This window comes from Alosa pseudoharengus, unplaced genomic scaffold (genome assembly GCF_046254945.1).
Source record: "Alosa pseudoharengus isolate Yale_2024_CS ecotype anadromous, Long Island Sound unplaced genomic scaffold, YU_APseudo_1.1 YU_APseudo_1.1_scf_2, whole genome shotgun sequence".
NCBI lineage: Eukaryota > Metazoa > Chordata > Actinopteri > Clupeiformes > Clupeidae > Alosa > Alosa pseudoharengus.
The window spans coordinates 35,965,810-35,981,589 of NW_027468663.1; the positions used below are offsets into that span (position 1 = coordinate 35,965,810).

Genomic DNA, 15,780 nt, shown 5'->3' on the forward strand with positions numbered 1-15,780 from the left:
TCGAGACGCCATCTTGCTTCAGTGATCCACTCCTCTATAATGCATTAGCGTCAATCTGGGCAAAGATCTAGCGAAAATAAAATCACCATAAATCGTCAAAATCTCAAGCAATTATCTAGTTTTTTGGGTTGTTCCAACTGACAGGCATGTATTTATGGTTGAGTCTAGAGAAAACTAAGCTTAAGACGATAATAAAGATACATTTTACCTGTCTAGCCCCATAGACTCCCATTCATTCTGCACTAGCTAGCGGCGGCCCCTAGAGGAACAATGAGTAAACTGCAACCAGGTTCGATACAACAGGCTCTTGGTAGACAGGCTCTGGTTGAGGCCACATACCTATGCCACATACCCCTCGTCTCGTTTACTCATGTAAGTTGTAATCTCACCAGAAGTTGCTGTAGATCTGTAGAACATTTACCTCTGCTACTACATAGGCTACGCCAGTCGTTACTTTTATAATCATGGGTCAGTGCCATGGGCAAACGAGATGTAGCTGAATTCATAAATGACAAAGCCATGAGAAAGGTGATTTTCTTACGTTTCAACAACAAAGAAGCCGATCTGCCATCATTGTGAGAAGTTCCCAAATTTGTCGCTAATCGCTAAAAAGGTTTTCTATCGCTGGGGATGGCCAAACGTCGCTAAATAGGTAACGCTGACAATACAGGAGAACTAGTTTAGCGCTTCAGATCCCTGTACCAAGATGGCGGCGGTGTTGACGCATGCTGAGAAGCAGAAGGCGACATCTAGTGTATATATCTATGGGGCTCAATAAGGTGAAGACAGGTTTCCCGTTTACCAACAAAACTAGATGCGCGCGCAGCCGCGAGGCAGAAGACGCTTGGTGGCCGTCCACAACGTTATAAACTTAACCTAAATAGTCGGCTGCTGTAAGCTAAAATCGGATTTTTTTTGTATACCCCTGTTGTCTCAATGATAATAACATCTCATTTCAGACTATATTTCAAAGTTTGACGTTCATTTGGATTATTAATATAACATCGTATTTTGTCATTTTTGGCGAAGACATGCATTCCGTTAGGGATATTGAACATATTTAACATTCTCTAGCCATCGTGATTTCGAATTGGTGCAGTTTTCAGCACAAAAACTCATTTTATTCTTTTGCTCTTTTGCATTGCTCTATGCTGTTCTGTGGTGCTTTCTGCCTCTTGGTTGCGCACGCATGTTTTCGTGACGTTCCATAGAAATCCATGTATACGACTCGAGGCTTCAATCATTATAGTAGTAGCAAAGGGCAGCTCCACCGCTCTCCAATGAAACACATGCAGGTTGGCAATTTCAAATCATGCACTGTACTTCTAGCCATGGGAATGGTAATGTACATGTAACATCCTAATAAAACAGAGAAGATGCATCGTGACCTCACAAAAAAGTGTTGGTTTGACTGTCAAGTTGTCCTGGATGTGTAAGCTACTTGTATTTTGTTCAATTTATATGCAAGGAACAAAATGTCAGCATATTTTTTTGTTACCTTTAATTAGAAGAACCATAGGTCAGTTCCATAAATGTCAATGCAGACAAAAGCAAACCAATCATTCACAGGAAATCAAAGTTATCTCTGAGCTTATGGAAGAGGATGCAAGACTTGAAACAGTGTCAAAACCCCTTTCACGTGGGACCTGCAGTCACTCATTCACTCACCGCTGACTGCAGTACCTTGCTCCCGGACACTTAAACTGAGTACCAGCTAATATCTCTAGCCTGAGAGCAGTTGGTAGCCATTTTTGCAAAAGAACAATGCAGCAACAGCCACCGTCTTGTCTGATCATGGAACAAACAAAAAAGGTCTAAAATTAACATTTAATGGATAATAAGAATAGGACTGTGCCACGGGAACACTTCCACATCAACAATCACAACCACATCTTAAGATGTATGGCAACCAAAAAAAAGTACAAAATGGATTTATAAATATTATATTATTCAATTGTGTGGAGCATGCCACAATGAGGCATCACAGATAGTCTGATCCACTTCCTCCGCTGAAGATGAGGAGTCCAGGCGCCCGTCAGATGTGGTGATGTTCTCAATGGAGGCCCAGCCTGAGAACATATGAGAACACAGACAACCCTGTCAGCACCCAGCTGCGGAATAGGACTGGTTTACATGAAGGTAAACTACTAAAACTACTTCTGGAGTTCATAGATGACCAACTATCAAAAACAATATCAAAGAGCACAACTGGCCATATGCGCTTCATGAAATACTCTTTGATTTGATTAAGTGAAAGGTTGAGATGGGACAAATATGTTCATGAGCAACATGACCCATCAGGATTAATAAAATAGGCTAGTATTAATTCAATCAAACGTAGCGCCACACCATGGGATACCATAAGCAAGTAAAAGACTACCAAGTCAGACAAAGTAAAAAAAAACAAAAAAAACCTGTAAATTGGATATGGCAATGTTCTCAATCTACATTATGACAAGACAATCAGCTGTGAAATGGTCAACTTAAGATCAAGTCTGACATGACTTTGAACACAACTGAATCTCTACAAACCATAACTGGTGTAATTAGGTAACTGCATGTCAGTTAATGATCAATTTGATGTGGTACATCTCTAGATAGTAAATATTAGTAGAGATATTAGGGCAAATGTACACGTTAACAGAAAAATCCCTGAGTGAAATCAAGTCTCAGATTTGGTCAGCACCAATTATCCCACTGAAAGCACTTAGCATTTTCTTCACGAGTCCCTCGAAAGACCTCGGTTGGATACCCACACAGTCAGCCTCCTAAACAACACCCGTGGAGATGCTCTATTCGTCCTTCTTAAATTTCCCGTTGATATATGGGACGTAGTCCAGGAACAACCTCCAATCTGTGAAATGGACGAGCGCGACTCCACCAACGCCGCCCCAGACTGCCAGTGTGGGGACCCTGAAGGCAAGAGGGAACATCATGGCTTAAATCAAACTGACATACTGTAACTAACCAATCCAACGCTGTTTTCTACTGAAAACGTAGGCCTACAACGTCTCATGTTGAAGAGAACATATTCCAGAGAATGACATTGCCATCAAGCTTTTTGAAGCTATGCTTGGTATTACACACAGCTAACTGCTGTTAGCTTATTCAATGTCAGTTTGTTTACGTTACTGATTATTTAAAGCAGTCTGTTAATGTTAAACGCCCACCACACATACACTTAAATTCACAGTATACCCAATGCTGAGTATAACACAACCCCAAATTGAACAACTAAATTAACATTAATGGAAATATTGGCTAACGTTACTTGGTCTGGTCTGCGACCTTCCTAACCGTTAGCAGTGAAATAAGGCTAGAGTTTGTTAGCATAGCTCCGTGACTTTACAATGCGTTTCTGCTAAGCTAATGTTAGCTAGGTCGAAACAAGGGCACCGACTTTGAAATCTTTAAAATACAGTGGACAAAGAACATTATATATGTTTCCCCCTACACCTTACCACGTCCTGGCGATAGCGATGTACTTCTCTCCTATTATTTTACCGATCATATTGGACCTTTGATTGTGACCCACTGGGTGAACGTAGCCCTGCGGAGTTGTAAAATGCGAATTGTTAGTGAAGTCAGCGACAATCCACAAGCACCGGAAGTTAAGTAGGGCACTTGGGGGATGCATTAAAGTCTACTGTCTATGATTAAAGTGAGCATGACTGCAAATTGGCATTCATAACAGAAACAGCAACTTAGGGACAGCAGATTTGTGTTGACTTTAATCAAAACGTATTGAAGATAGGCCTATGCAATTGTATGCATCCTATAGAAAATCCCTTTGTAAATTGTTGTCCATTTGTTTCCAGAAGCACTTTTTTCACACTTTTCACTCAGACCTGAAAAATAACTATTCGTTTAATGCTTATCAAGGATGCTGTGGATTGTGTGAAGATAAACACCCTGACTGGGATTGTCCATATCGTTGGATCTTTCGGTAAGAATGTGATTACATTTAGGCTTGTTGATCTCAACTCAACTAATTATATATTTAGCCACAACAATTTACTCTGCAGAATCCATGTTTGAATGAGTTTTGTGTTTTGGTCTTCACTCATAAGGCAGTTTTGGTACAGCATTATCGTAGCAGTTTACACGTACGCTACAACAAGTTGTCGCCCAACTTTAAGATCTTCCGGCGTTTATTTGTGACGTATACAACATACGACGACGGCCATGTGAGGAGCAGGCAGGAAACTTCTAGAAAAATTGTCTGTTGAAAATTAGCTAAATAAACGGTATACGTCAATCTAGTTAAGAAACAATCAATTGCCACAATGTCTAGCGAGAAAGGCGTGAATGGGGGTCCTGTTTTTAAGGATATAAGTGCCGAGGAAGATGACATGCAGCCAACGATTATCGAAAGCCTATGCATGAACTGCTACGAAAATGGATCGACTCGACTTCTTCTAACAAGAATCCCTTTCTTCAAAGAAATTATCATCAGTTCGTTTACCTGTCATCATTGTAACTGGTCAAACACTGAGATTCAGTCTGCCGGTCGGATCCAGGAGCAGGGCGTTCAGTACGCTTTGAAGGTGAAGGCAAAAATGGACATGAACCGTGAAGTGGTGAAGTCGGACAGCGCGACCACAAAAATACCAGAGTTGGATTTTGAAATTCCTGCGTTCACTCAAAAGGGCTCTCTTTCGACCATTGAGGGGCTGATCGACAGGGCTGTGGCTGGACTTGAACAAGACCAGGTTGTGCGAAGGGCTACTGACCCAGACGTCGCTGTCAAAATCGATGAGTTCGTTGCCAGGTTAAAGGAGCTCAAGAACGCCGAAAGTGAGTTTACGCTAGTCATTGACGATCCCTCTGGGAACAGCTTTATAGAGAACCTGTGTGCACCGAATAATGACCCAGATCTTACTGTTACTCACTACAAGAGAACTGAACAACAGAATGCAGTTCTGGGAATACAAGAAAATGACATCCTAGAGCAGGAAAAACCTGGTAACGACTTGGAGAGCCTGAGAAATGAGGTCCTGATTTTTAACACCAACTGTCCCGAGTGCAATGCTCCAGCCCACACCAACATGAAACTTGTTCAGATCCCACATTTCAAGGAGGTAATTATCATGGCCACGAATTGCGATAACTGTGGACACCGGACGAACGAAGTCAAATCGGGCGGCGCGACCGAGGAGCAAGGGACTAAAATAACACTTCTCCTGACCAACCCTTTAGACATGATGAGGGACCTTCTCAAGTCTGAGACCTGCAGCATTCTCATTCCCGAGCTGGAGTTCGAGCTGGGGATGGGGGCGCTGGCTGGGAAGTTCACCACTGTAGAGGGTCTCCTCAAAGACATCAGAGACCTCATCCTGAAGAACCCGTTCTCCTGCGGGGACAGCTCAGTGTCTGAGCGTAGCGAGAAGTTAAAATCATTCGCTGAGAAGATTGACAAGATAATTGCAGGAAAGGAGCTTGCACACCTGGTCCTCGACGACCCGTCTGGGAACAGCTACATTCAGAACGTGTATGCCCCAGAGCCTGACCCAAACATGAAAACAGAGAAGTATACACGTAGCTTTGAGCAGAATGAAGAGTTGGGCCTTAATGATATGAAAACCGAAGGCTATGAGGCATAGAAGTGGCATGGACAAGGGAATTCAGAGCGAAAGGCTCTTAGGCCTATGTATGGGGCGTTTTGTTGTAGTCATTATTTAGCGTTTTATTACCCTTATGGGACTTGACTTGTCATTTTGTTTATGTAAGAAGGTAAAAGCCCCAAGAATAATTTTAAGGCACTTGTTTAAACCACAGAAAATCAATGCAGACAAAATAAACTCTACTTTAAACACTTTATTACATTGTTTTCTTTTTATTCAGGTATACAAGTTCCAAAAGACAGACATTGAAAAATGTATATTTCTGTTATTAAAAATGGCACTTTTATTGCTACGTTATATACATGAATGTTCTCAATAACTACATTTTTAAAGAGTCCGCCTAGAGGCACTGTGAGGACACATATATTGTATTCTGTCCCCAATGCATAAGAGAGACCACAGATTTAACTTGCAGTGTGTCTTAGGGTTTGGAGATGGTTGGATGGTATGGTCGGCCATGCAGGTACAAGTGGTGTCCATGTCACACCCACACAAGAGAGCACATATGCCTTTCTACAGCCAATCCTGTTGGGAAATATATTGCAGGGAGGAGGTTCTCCCCCTCCCCTCTGTGCCCCTAGGGACACAACGGGATGGCAAAACATGACATAGTGAGATATGAGAATGGCGGCCAGCTTTAGGAAGAAACCAGCATGATGATTCTCAGAGGCGTTAATAAACAATTGAAAGAGTCAAACACTGTTCAGACTGATGATGGCTGTAGGAGTAACTTGGGAGAGGTATAGCCTACCCTCTGTTGATGTGCTATTATCCAGTATACTAAACTGCCAGTAGAGGGCTGCCTTTTCCCAGCAGTAAAAATGTGGAAGGCTAAAGGGTTAAAGGAAAAAGGTCATCTGGGAAGGTATACCACCAACACAGCCTCTAAATGTGATTATAGTCAAAGAACACTATACCTGATAGTCATGAAAGCGGTGTAAGAATAAAAGCTGACATTTGTTAAATTGAGTACTGCAGCTAGTGACTGATTTAGAAGCTGATCAGGACTCTTTTCACTTTAATGGGGGACTGAAATTAACTTATTTGTCTGGGAAATGGCGACTATGCTCGGACCCAAAGCAGTCTGCAAGTGACACTGAACCATGGATTGTTCTGAGATTTTTTTCTTTTTACTTTGTGCTTTTAACATTTAACATCTTAAAACCAATTCTAATTCTGCTGCAACACCATTGTTCAATTCATCAAAAAGTAAGAAAAGAAGCAGATTGAAATCTGTCTTTCTTCGATGACTCCAGCTCACTGAAGCTATGAAATGTGTTCTGAATCATCCTCATCAACAACAGTGTAATATTTTATCTATCCCAATCCCACCCCCACAAAACAAACGGAAAAGAAGGGGGGGGCAGGGCAAAACTGAGCTGAAATGAGAGAATTAGAGGCACTGGTAAACGTCCACTCTCTGATTCCACTCCAGAACAGAAGTCAGAAGAGCGAGGAGAAGGAGCCTGTCTGCCTCTGATACGAGTCTGAGTTGACCTGGCAGGTCGATAATATAGATCAAGGCCATATCCTCCTCCTGTTCTGTCCAGTCAGTAAGTTTCTTCTCAGGGGTCTGACTGACCCCTAAAGAGCCACACCACCACCCCTTACAAAAAAGACACAATTCCCCCTGCTGAGGCTACAGCACTGCCTCTAGGGATGAACTCAGAAAAGCATCCTGTCCTTTGCAAAAGACAAGGGCAAGATGGATCTCTCTCTCTCTCTGCTTCACACACACAGCTCAGACGCGTGCTGGGATCACCTTAAACCCAATAAAAGGGGCATTTATTTATTTTAAGCATGACGGCAATGTGCCAACAACCTACTTTACTGTTGCTTTAGGGGCAGGGGGAGGACATGGGGGTTGACATCTTAATATGCTGGGGCAATTAGTTAAAACGCAAATCAAACCAAACGCAAAACAGTGCTACTGCTATTCTGTGGAAAGGTCTGACTGTACTGGTACTGTACTAGTTCCTTTCCAAATGTCAGATTCTAATAATGAGGTTCGTCCCTTTAGACTGGCCAGTCGGTCACCAGTCAACAGCAAGAGCAAAGAGGAACACATTTTGTTCTGGCATCCTTACAAGCCTTTACACATTACATTTTAAACAAATGTAGTTCATAAAAAAACAATCAGAAAGTTAACTCACAAACATGGAGAAAAAGAATATTTGTATAAAAAAAGGGGGGAAATACAAAGTACAAATTGTAATCAAGTTACATACACATATTGGGTCCACTCATAAAAAAACCCTTTTGCAAATTGTTCGAAAGAAATGAAAAAGAAATGAACACAAAAGAAAAGATATTCTACTCTCTTCTCTTCTCTAAGCTGGGCTGCACAGAGGCGGCACTCTGACCTAGTCCATCCATTCACATGGTGGAGGGAGTTCAGCTCTCCTTCCTCTTAACCCCAAGCAAATAAACGCCCTCAAATCCTCCATACATCATGCCATCTAAGCACACAAGCAGATAAGGAGTACAACTACCATTAAGTCCTACTGCTTCTTGTCGTAAGTTAACAATTCAGGTCTTACCGAAATTTTACAATATAAGGGGAGGGTGTGCATCGTCGTCATGGTGACAGCAACAGTGCAGTCGTTGCCTTGGCGAAACCTATCTCTGCCAACATGCAACAAAAACTGCATCAGCACCCGTGGCCACCTGAGTTGCTACAGCAACATTTCCTTCTTGACCTAGGAGATGGATTCTCACTTATTTGAGCTGAAGTAAGAGGCCAGTCCATGTAACATGCTTTTGTTTGTCCCGTTAAATGAAGGGTAATTTGTGGCTACGGTCTCGCTCACAGCCTTGAGGAGCCGACTAACCCCATGGGCCTCATCCACACACTCGACGCTAAGCAGTCCAGACCTTAGGCTCAAGGCCCATCCACACCACTAGTCACAACTGTGGCGGTAATGAGAACGGTAAAAACTAGTTTCTAAGTATCGCTTTAACTAATTAGAACAACTACGTCCACACCACATACTGGAACAAAAACAACATGAAAACATAATTGGATTTTCAATTTTAGAGCGATAGAAACCTGACAGCCAATCAAAATCCATCAAATCACATTAATGAACCGGATGAATATTCTGGACAGACCCTCTTTATCATTGGCCAGTGTGGATGTTCATATTGTTCTAAGTAAAGTTGCCTTTATGGTTATAGTTCTTCTTGGTGTGGATGGGCCTTAAAGATGGCCTGGGGATGTGTGGCTCTTGGGGTGGGGGTTGTTCTAGATGCTTCTAGGAGGGTTTATGTCGTCGAGGGGGAGGCCTGGCCTGCATCCAATCCAAAAGCAGTCCAAAGACCCCCTCCTCACTTCTGTGTAACACACATTGCAGTGACGACCTTCGAGGGGAGGGGGAGGTGTGTATGTGTGTCTGTCTGTCTCTATGGATGTTTGGATGCCATAACACAATTTACTACGCCAGTCAGACTCGTTACAATCCCAAATGCACAAACACACACACAGACAGTCCCCTCTGCTGCTTTGATGGTGGTGCTCCCTCTTCTAGAAGCCACGTCCACTCTACTTGTTCTGTTTCCAAAAGATCAGAATGTCCTGTTTTTTTTTTGTTAGTTTCTTTTTTTGTCTCTTGCTTCCATTAAGTAAGCAACATTTTTGTTTTAGATTTCATAAAAAAATATCAGATAAAAACTGATCCGTAAAGTCTTCCTCCGGTGTGGCTGGAGTCTCTCTCAGAGTCATTTTCTGCAGTGGGCAACGGACACCAATATGCCACTGGGCCATAGTTAGTGTGTGTGTGTGTGTGTGTGTGTGTGTGTGTGTGTGTGTGTGTGTGTGTGTGTGTGTGTGTGTGTGTGTTTATATCTATGTGTATGCCAGTATGAGCACTTGCAGGTGCACTCAATGGTCAGTGTATACATCTACTCAGGGGTATGGTCAACAACATGTCAGTTTTGAACAAAAGTGTGTGTGTGTGCGTTTCCGTGTGTGTGTGTGTGTGTGTGTGTGTGTGTGTGTGTGTGTGTGTGTGTGTGTGTGTGTGTGTGTGTGTGTGTGCACTCTAACACACACTGGGGCAGTGTAGATGCATGTCTGCTGGCTGAGATGATTGCTGTCATTAAGGCCACAGCTGCTCTGTCTCTTGAAGTCAACCTGAGGATAAAGAGGAGAGGAGATGAGTGGAGAGCACAGCACACAGGACCAGAGACTCAAACAAACTTCAGAGACAATATTAGATCTCATGCACAGCTTAACAAAAAAAAGGCTTTTTCCCTCGTACTGACAGTGACCTCGAGAAACAGAGATCTATGTGTTTTCCTTTTCCTTTCAGGACCAAGGTCTAAGTAGCATAGTAGATGGCGAGTAAAGACTACCCAACTATAGCTTAAAATCAATAAAAGGTAGAAGAGGTCTATATACACACACACACCTACCTCAGTGTCACATGTGGTTGCCGGGGTTTTCCTCCTCTCGACGCTTCAGGCAGGCTGCCTTGGGGTTTAAATTCCTCTCTTCACAGAGAGCAAGGAAGAGAGAGAGAGAGAGAGAGAGAGAGAGAAAGACAGAGAGATTCCATCAGAACACACACCAGACACATCTGCAGTGGGCATGGGTCAATTTCAAACAGACACACAAGTGGCACGGGGCAGAGAGAGGAAGAGAGGACAGAACAGGGTGCACCAGATATTTGTACTTCTTGTAGGTTAACTTCAGACAGACAGGCCAGTGGCTGGGGGCAGAGAGAGAGAGAAATAGATAGAGAGAAAGGTCTGTGTGAAAGGAGACAGACAAATACATCGGTGGTAGGGAGAAGAGAAAAGAGATGGACAGAGAGAAAGAGATAGACAGAGAGAGAGATGGACAGAGAGAGCGGTCTGTGTGAGATGGTGAGTACTGGGCACGAGGTGGAGGGGTAAAGCACTGTAAGGGTGTTGGTAAGCAGCAGGGTTTGGACAGAGAAAAAAGTGAGCTGCACTGAAACTGGGCCAAAGATCCAGACAGAAAAGCACTAAAAAAAGTGACCCAGAAACAAAAACAACAATAATACTTTAAAAAATAATTTAAATAATTAAAAAAAAAAACAAAGTGACCTCAACCGGCCCTGAAGTAGACGGCCAGTCCCAACCCCTCCCCTCCATTCAGCTACTTCCTGTTTGTCCTCACGGCGCTTCCTCCACCCTTTTGGGGAGTGGAGGATACAGCACACACACACACACACACACACACACACCCAAGGATGACCTGCATGGTCTGCTGTGTACCTCTTGAAGAGTAGGCATACAGCCTTCTGTCGGGCTTAGACAGACACACGGACGCACACACAGACACACATACGTGTGTGTGCGCGCGTGTGCGTGGGGGACTGCGTACCTCGCACCTCCTTCTCCAGCCCCAGGATGACCTGGACGGCCTGCTGCAGAATGACCAGCTTGGTCTGGGCCTTGTCGCTGTGCAGGTGCAGCTGGCACATGCGGCCGAGCTCCTTGAAGGCCTCGTTGATGTCGCGCACGCGCACGCGCTCACGGGCGTTGTTGGCCAGTCGCCGTTCCCGCTCTCGCAGCTCTTTCTCCTCCGCCGTCAGAGACTCCTCACACACACTGCTGCGCAGGGGACGCACCCCACACACAGGTCATACACACACGCACAGGTAACATACACACACGCAGGCACGCACGCAAAGTAAATGCACATTAGTGCACAAAGAAAGACAAATGCATAAGTTCTGCATATCTATGGAGCACAATCACCCTCACACACACACACACACACACACACACACTCGCAGCCGTGAGACCCGTGTTTGTGTGTGAGTAAGTGGGTGGTCCATGTTATCTAGGTATATGTGTGTGTCTATAGCAAATGTACTGAGTGATAACTCAGAGCAGCACCTTCTGTAGTGATCTAGAGTGCCCCCCTTCAAGTATGTGTGTGTGCACAACTACATTTATGCATTTGTATGGCGCTTAGTGTGGGCATTTTCAAGGTATGTATACATGTTTGACTAAGTGTGTGTGTGTGTGTGTTTATGTGTACATGTCTGTGTGTGTGTGCGCATGTGTGTTTTGAAGACGTAACCACAAGAGTGGTGGAGGAGTGGAGCGGGAGGAGTCTGACGCATGGCTCTGCCATCTGTCTGTCCATTTGTTCATCCAATGGATCAAGTCAAACTTTCTTCACATGCAGGAGGACCAACAGAGGAGAAAAGACCTTCTCTTTCTCATCTTTTGCATTTTGAAGACTGTTGGAAGTGTGCCTTTGTGTTGGCCGTTTTATCGATTTTGTTCTTCTGTATTACAAAGACATCACTGCTTCCCAGAGACTTTCACTCCATTTCAATGAAGTTCCGGTCAGCTGTAGGGATTTCAGAGTGTTGTTCCCCAGGGTCTTCATGATTTCTTCATCTTTTCCAGGAGTCTGAACAGGGGGGTCTGACAGGACTGTGCGATGGTCTACCCAAATCTGATCCCACACTGGCATCCTCAGCTACATCAATCCAACATCGACCCTGCACATACGGAACTGCTCGTCTACCTCTCAATCATGCTCAAAAACCCGTAACGCCTGAGAGACACACCTGCAACAGGTGATTGCAGGTGAGCCAGTGAAGGGGTGGGGGGGGTCGGGTCTGCCAAAAAAGCGAAGGAGGGGAAAAATGAAAGCAACAGAAAAAAAGGACAGCATAGAAAACAGACAAAGGGAGAAAAGGGGAGCCTGCTGTCATAGATGACTAGAGAGAGAGAATGAGAGAGAGAGAAAGAAAGAAAGAAAGAAAGAAAGAGAGAGAGATGAGGCGGAAACCAGATTTGAAACACATCCCTGTGTTAGTGATGCATTTCTCTGAAACATGGAGGTCAAAGTATCTGCTACACACAAGCACAAAGAACAGCAGCGACGAAATACGAGAATGAGAGACAGAGAGACCACACACTAAGTGAGAAACACCGTGAGAGAGAGAGAGGGAGAGAGAGACAGCGCTATACAGGTAGCTGTATAAAGGAATAAACATTTCAGGTAAACAGGTTAAACTTCGCATAGCATGCTAACACAGATAAGCGACTGCAGCACAAGCATGTGTGTGCATGCGTTAACGAGTGTACGAGTGCGTGGTTGCGTGACAAAGCGGTTAATAATGACTACTACTGCACCCCTCTTTACCAGCTTGCAGGTCTACACTTAACATGCGGGCAGTGGAAGTATAGATGGGCCGGTTTGGGTTTTACAGTGTCCATAGGGGCAAGGAGTGAGAGTCGAATAGGAAGAGAGAGGTCTTTACACTTCCACACATACTGACGACATGGTTGACTGGAGGCGTTAAAAAGCTATGTGAGCGCACCTTAGGATTACAGTGGCTGATGATTTTAGGGGAGCAGTTTCGGAGAGTTAGTTTACAGGTCATTAGTCCTTTTTTAGTCCATTAATCTATGAAGTCCTGTAAAAGTCTTTACAGTGATGACATTTATAAATTATCTTTTCGAAGAGTTTGACTTGGACAAAATGAGAAAAGTTAGCATGGAAAGGAGAAGAGGATATAGATGACACGTGTAAAGCGGAGCACATGAGAACACAATGACCTGCACATTTAGTGCTGCAAGCAGTTTATACATACACACACACACACACACACACACACACACACACACACTATAACAGGACTGACATGCAACATTATGCAAGGCTCTCTCTCCCCCTTTCTCTATCTCTCTCACACTCTGTCTCTCTCTCACACATACACACATTTAACAAGCTACCTGAAATGTGTTGCTACCTTTTACACAGGCTAAGATAGAGGAAGGCCACAAGACAGGACAGGTGATGTACAGGCAGAGTGATAGAACAAGAGGACTTCAGTGTGGACTAAGAGAGGGGCTGCTTTGGCCATGACCCTTCACCCCTAATTGCCCCCACCCCCAATCATAGTTGCCCTCTGGGCTCTGACCACCCCCCATCCCCCCCCCCCCCCCCGGATCTAATCACACTATATACTATGACGCCTTACATGTGTGTCTGGGACTGGCTGTTCTTAAACACTACTGTGACCCCTTACGTGTACTAAGACCCTTATATGTGTGAGACAGGCTGTTCATAGAAGCTACTGAAACCCCCTTCCATGTGTGTAAGAGAGAGCCTGTTCATAGAAGCTACTGAAACCCCTTCCATGTGTGTAAGAGAGAGGCTGCTCATAGACGCTGAAGGCTCGTTAGTGCCATAGCCACGTTCCACCTCTGATACGCTTTTAACTAAGCCAGTAAGTGCTGCAGTGTTTGAGCCGCTAGCCTGTTGCGGGTGGCTGTCTGTCTGTTTGATGCTGCCGTCTGCCTGACTGACCTCGGACCTGCTGCTCCAGGTTGAGGATGACCTGCACGGCGTGCTGCAGCACCAGCAGCTTGGTCTGCGGCTTGTCCTGGCCGGGGCGCATCTGGAGCTGGCACATGCGGCCGAGCTCCTTGAAGGCCTCGTTGATGTCGCGCACGCGCAGGCGTTCTCGCTGGTTGTTGGCCTGGCGCCGCTCCTTCTCCCGCTCCACCTTCACCTCCGGAGGGAGGTCCTCGTCGTCCTCGTTACTTTAACACACACACACACACGCACACAAGCACACAAGCACACACAAGCACACGCACGCGTACAGAGAGACACACCACAGAGGCTCAAATAACAGAAGCATTGCACGCACACACACACGGAAGATGCTTGTACAGGTGAAACGTTCAAGTCCCAGTGGCTCTCATGGTGTGTGGCTGCATTTGCAGTATTACACACACACACACACACACACACACACACACGCACGCACGCACGCACACACACTCATAGAGACATATCACAGAGGCTCAAATAATGGAAGCAATGCGCACGTGCACACACACACACACACACTCCTCAATGTGTGTAAGATGTTTGTAAGGGTCCCAGCGGCTTTCGTGGAGTGTGGCTTCTGCAGTATATCACACACACGCTCACACACACACACACACCTATTATACACTTTACACAAAGTCAGATCATATCACATGGACAGGCATTGGCTAGTGTAAGTGTATTTATATGCTGAGTGTGTGTTAACTTACTCAGCTCCTGAGTCTGACTGGGCAGAGTTGCTGTGTAGGGTGAAGGGTTGATCTCTGAAACAAGTGTGACAAACGGGGCAGTATGACAACAGGAGCGTGTTACACACGCGCACACACTCAACCCCGGCTTCTTAAACACACACACACACACACTCAACCCCGGCTTCTTAAACACACACACACACACACACACACACTCAACTCCCGCTTCTTAAACAACACACACACAAACACACTCAACCCCCGCTTCTTAAACCACACACACACACACATATATACACACACACTCACAAGGTCTTATCTCTAACCTCACATACATGCCATGTTTTTAAGATACGTATACTGTACAAAGTCATTATGGGCCTAGAATGTATGTATGTGTGTGTGTGTGAGAGAGAGACAGACATCACGTGATGAGAGATAGGGCGAGAGTTTGAATTTAAGCAATAAAGTTGTTTTACGTGAAGTATTGTGTGCGTTTGAGTGTGTGAGAGAGAAGGAGATTACTTGATAAACAATCTAATGAGTTTTGTGTGAGGTTTTTCATCCCTTTCTTCTGCCACAAACTTCATGGCTGTTTTGAAAGTGAGAGATTTAGCTCATAGGAATGTTTATGAGATGGGAGGCAGCATGGTGTTCATTTATCTCCTTTCCAGACTTATTGCGTATTACACTCATTACAGCGTATTGGTATATGTGGAGTATTGTGTATGTGTGTGCCTTTGTAAATGTGTGTGTCTGAGTGAGTATTTATATGTTTGAGTCTGTGAGTATGCGTATATATGTGTCTGTGTCCGTGTGCATCTATATGTGAGAATGTGTGCATTTGTTCATGTGGCATGTTTTCATCTGTGTGTGTGCGTGTGTGTCCATCTATGTGTGGGGGGGGTGTGTGTGTGTGTGTTCATCTGTGTGTGTGTGTGTGTGTACCTAGTTCTGGAACGGGCAAGTTTAGCATCTCTCCTCTCGTCCTCGGACTTGTCGTTGAGGGAAGAGTTTTCGTCATCCTCCTTGTCCTCGCGCTTGATGTCCAGACTGCTGGATGAGTGGCTGGTGCGCAGCAGACCACCTGCAATACACAGCACCGTCAGTGTGTAAGTATGTCTTTATC

At 44.7% G+C, this 15,780-nt stretch overlaps 3 protein-coding genes across 5 annotated transcripts in view; 1 reads left to right on the forward strand and 2 right to left on the reverse strand.

The window, feature by feature from the left end:
* Positions 1–1,815: 1,815 nt before the first annotated feature.
* On the reverse strand, positions 1,816–3,592 carry uqcr11 (ubiquinol-cytochrome c reductase, complex III subunit XI). Its single transcript, XM_076294826.1, has 3 exons — positions 3,462–3,592; positions 2,757–2,913; positions 1,816–2,069 (listed from the first exon to the last, which is right to left on the reverse strand). Exons 1-2 carry the CDS (start codon positions 3,509–3,511, stop codon positions 2,793–2,795), a joined length of 171 nt encoding a protein of 56 aa, XP_076150941.1. The 5' UTR covers positions 3,512–3,592; the 3' UTR covers positions 1,816–2,069; positions 2,757–2,792.
* A 579-nt stretch (positions 3,593–4,171) lies between these two features.
* On the forward strand, positions 4,172–5,820 carry zpr1 (ZPR1 zinc finger). The gene has a single exon (XM_076294830.1). It carries the CDS (start codon positions 4,287–4,289, stop codon positions 5,601–5,603), a length of 1,317 nt encoding a protein of 438 aa, XP_076150945.1. The 5' UTR covers positions 4,172–4,286; the 3' UTR covers positions 5,604–5,820.
* A 1,562-nt stretch (positions 5,821–7,382) lies between these two features.
* The window catches only part of LOC143134424 (transcription factor E2-alpha-like), a 38,245-nt gene continuing 29,847 nt past the window's right edge, over positions 7,383–15,780 (reverse strand). For all 3 annotated transcript variants that reach the window (XM_076294829.1, XM_076294828.1, XM_076294827.1), the window contains exons 17-21: positions 15,600–15,738; positions 14,670–14,723; positions 13,930–14,165; positions 10,038–10,115; positions 7,383–9,756 (exon numbers count right to left, since the gene is read on the reverse strand). In XM_076294829.1, the coding sequence (XP_076150944.1) occupies positions 10,045–10,115; positions 13,930–14,165; positions 14,670–14,723; positions 15,600–15,738 (500 nt within the window). In that variant the 3' untranslated portion in view covers positions 7,383–9,756; positions 10,038–10,044. The remainder of the gene's footprint in view (positions 9,757–10,037; positions 10,116–13,929; positions 14,166–14,669; positions 14,724–15,599; positions 15,739–15,780) is intronic.

Bases quoted from the DNA above. Each gene is read 5' to 3' on its own strand.
- uqcr11 (XM_076294826.1), bottom strand. From the start codon at position 3,511: ATGATCGGTAAAATAATAGGAGAGAAGTACATCGCTATCGCCAGGACG. The intron at 2,914-3,461 runs GTAAGGTGTAGG...TCTTGCCTTCAG, and splicing joins ATCGCTATCGCCAGGACGTG to GGTCCCCACACTGGCAGTCT.
- zpr1 (XM_076294830.1), top strand. From the start codon at position 4,287: ATGTCTAGCGAGAAAGGCGTGAATGGGGGTCCTGTTTTTAAGGATATA.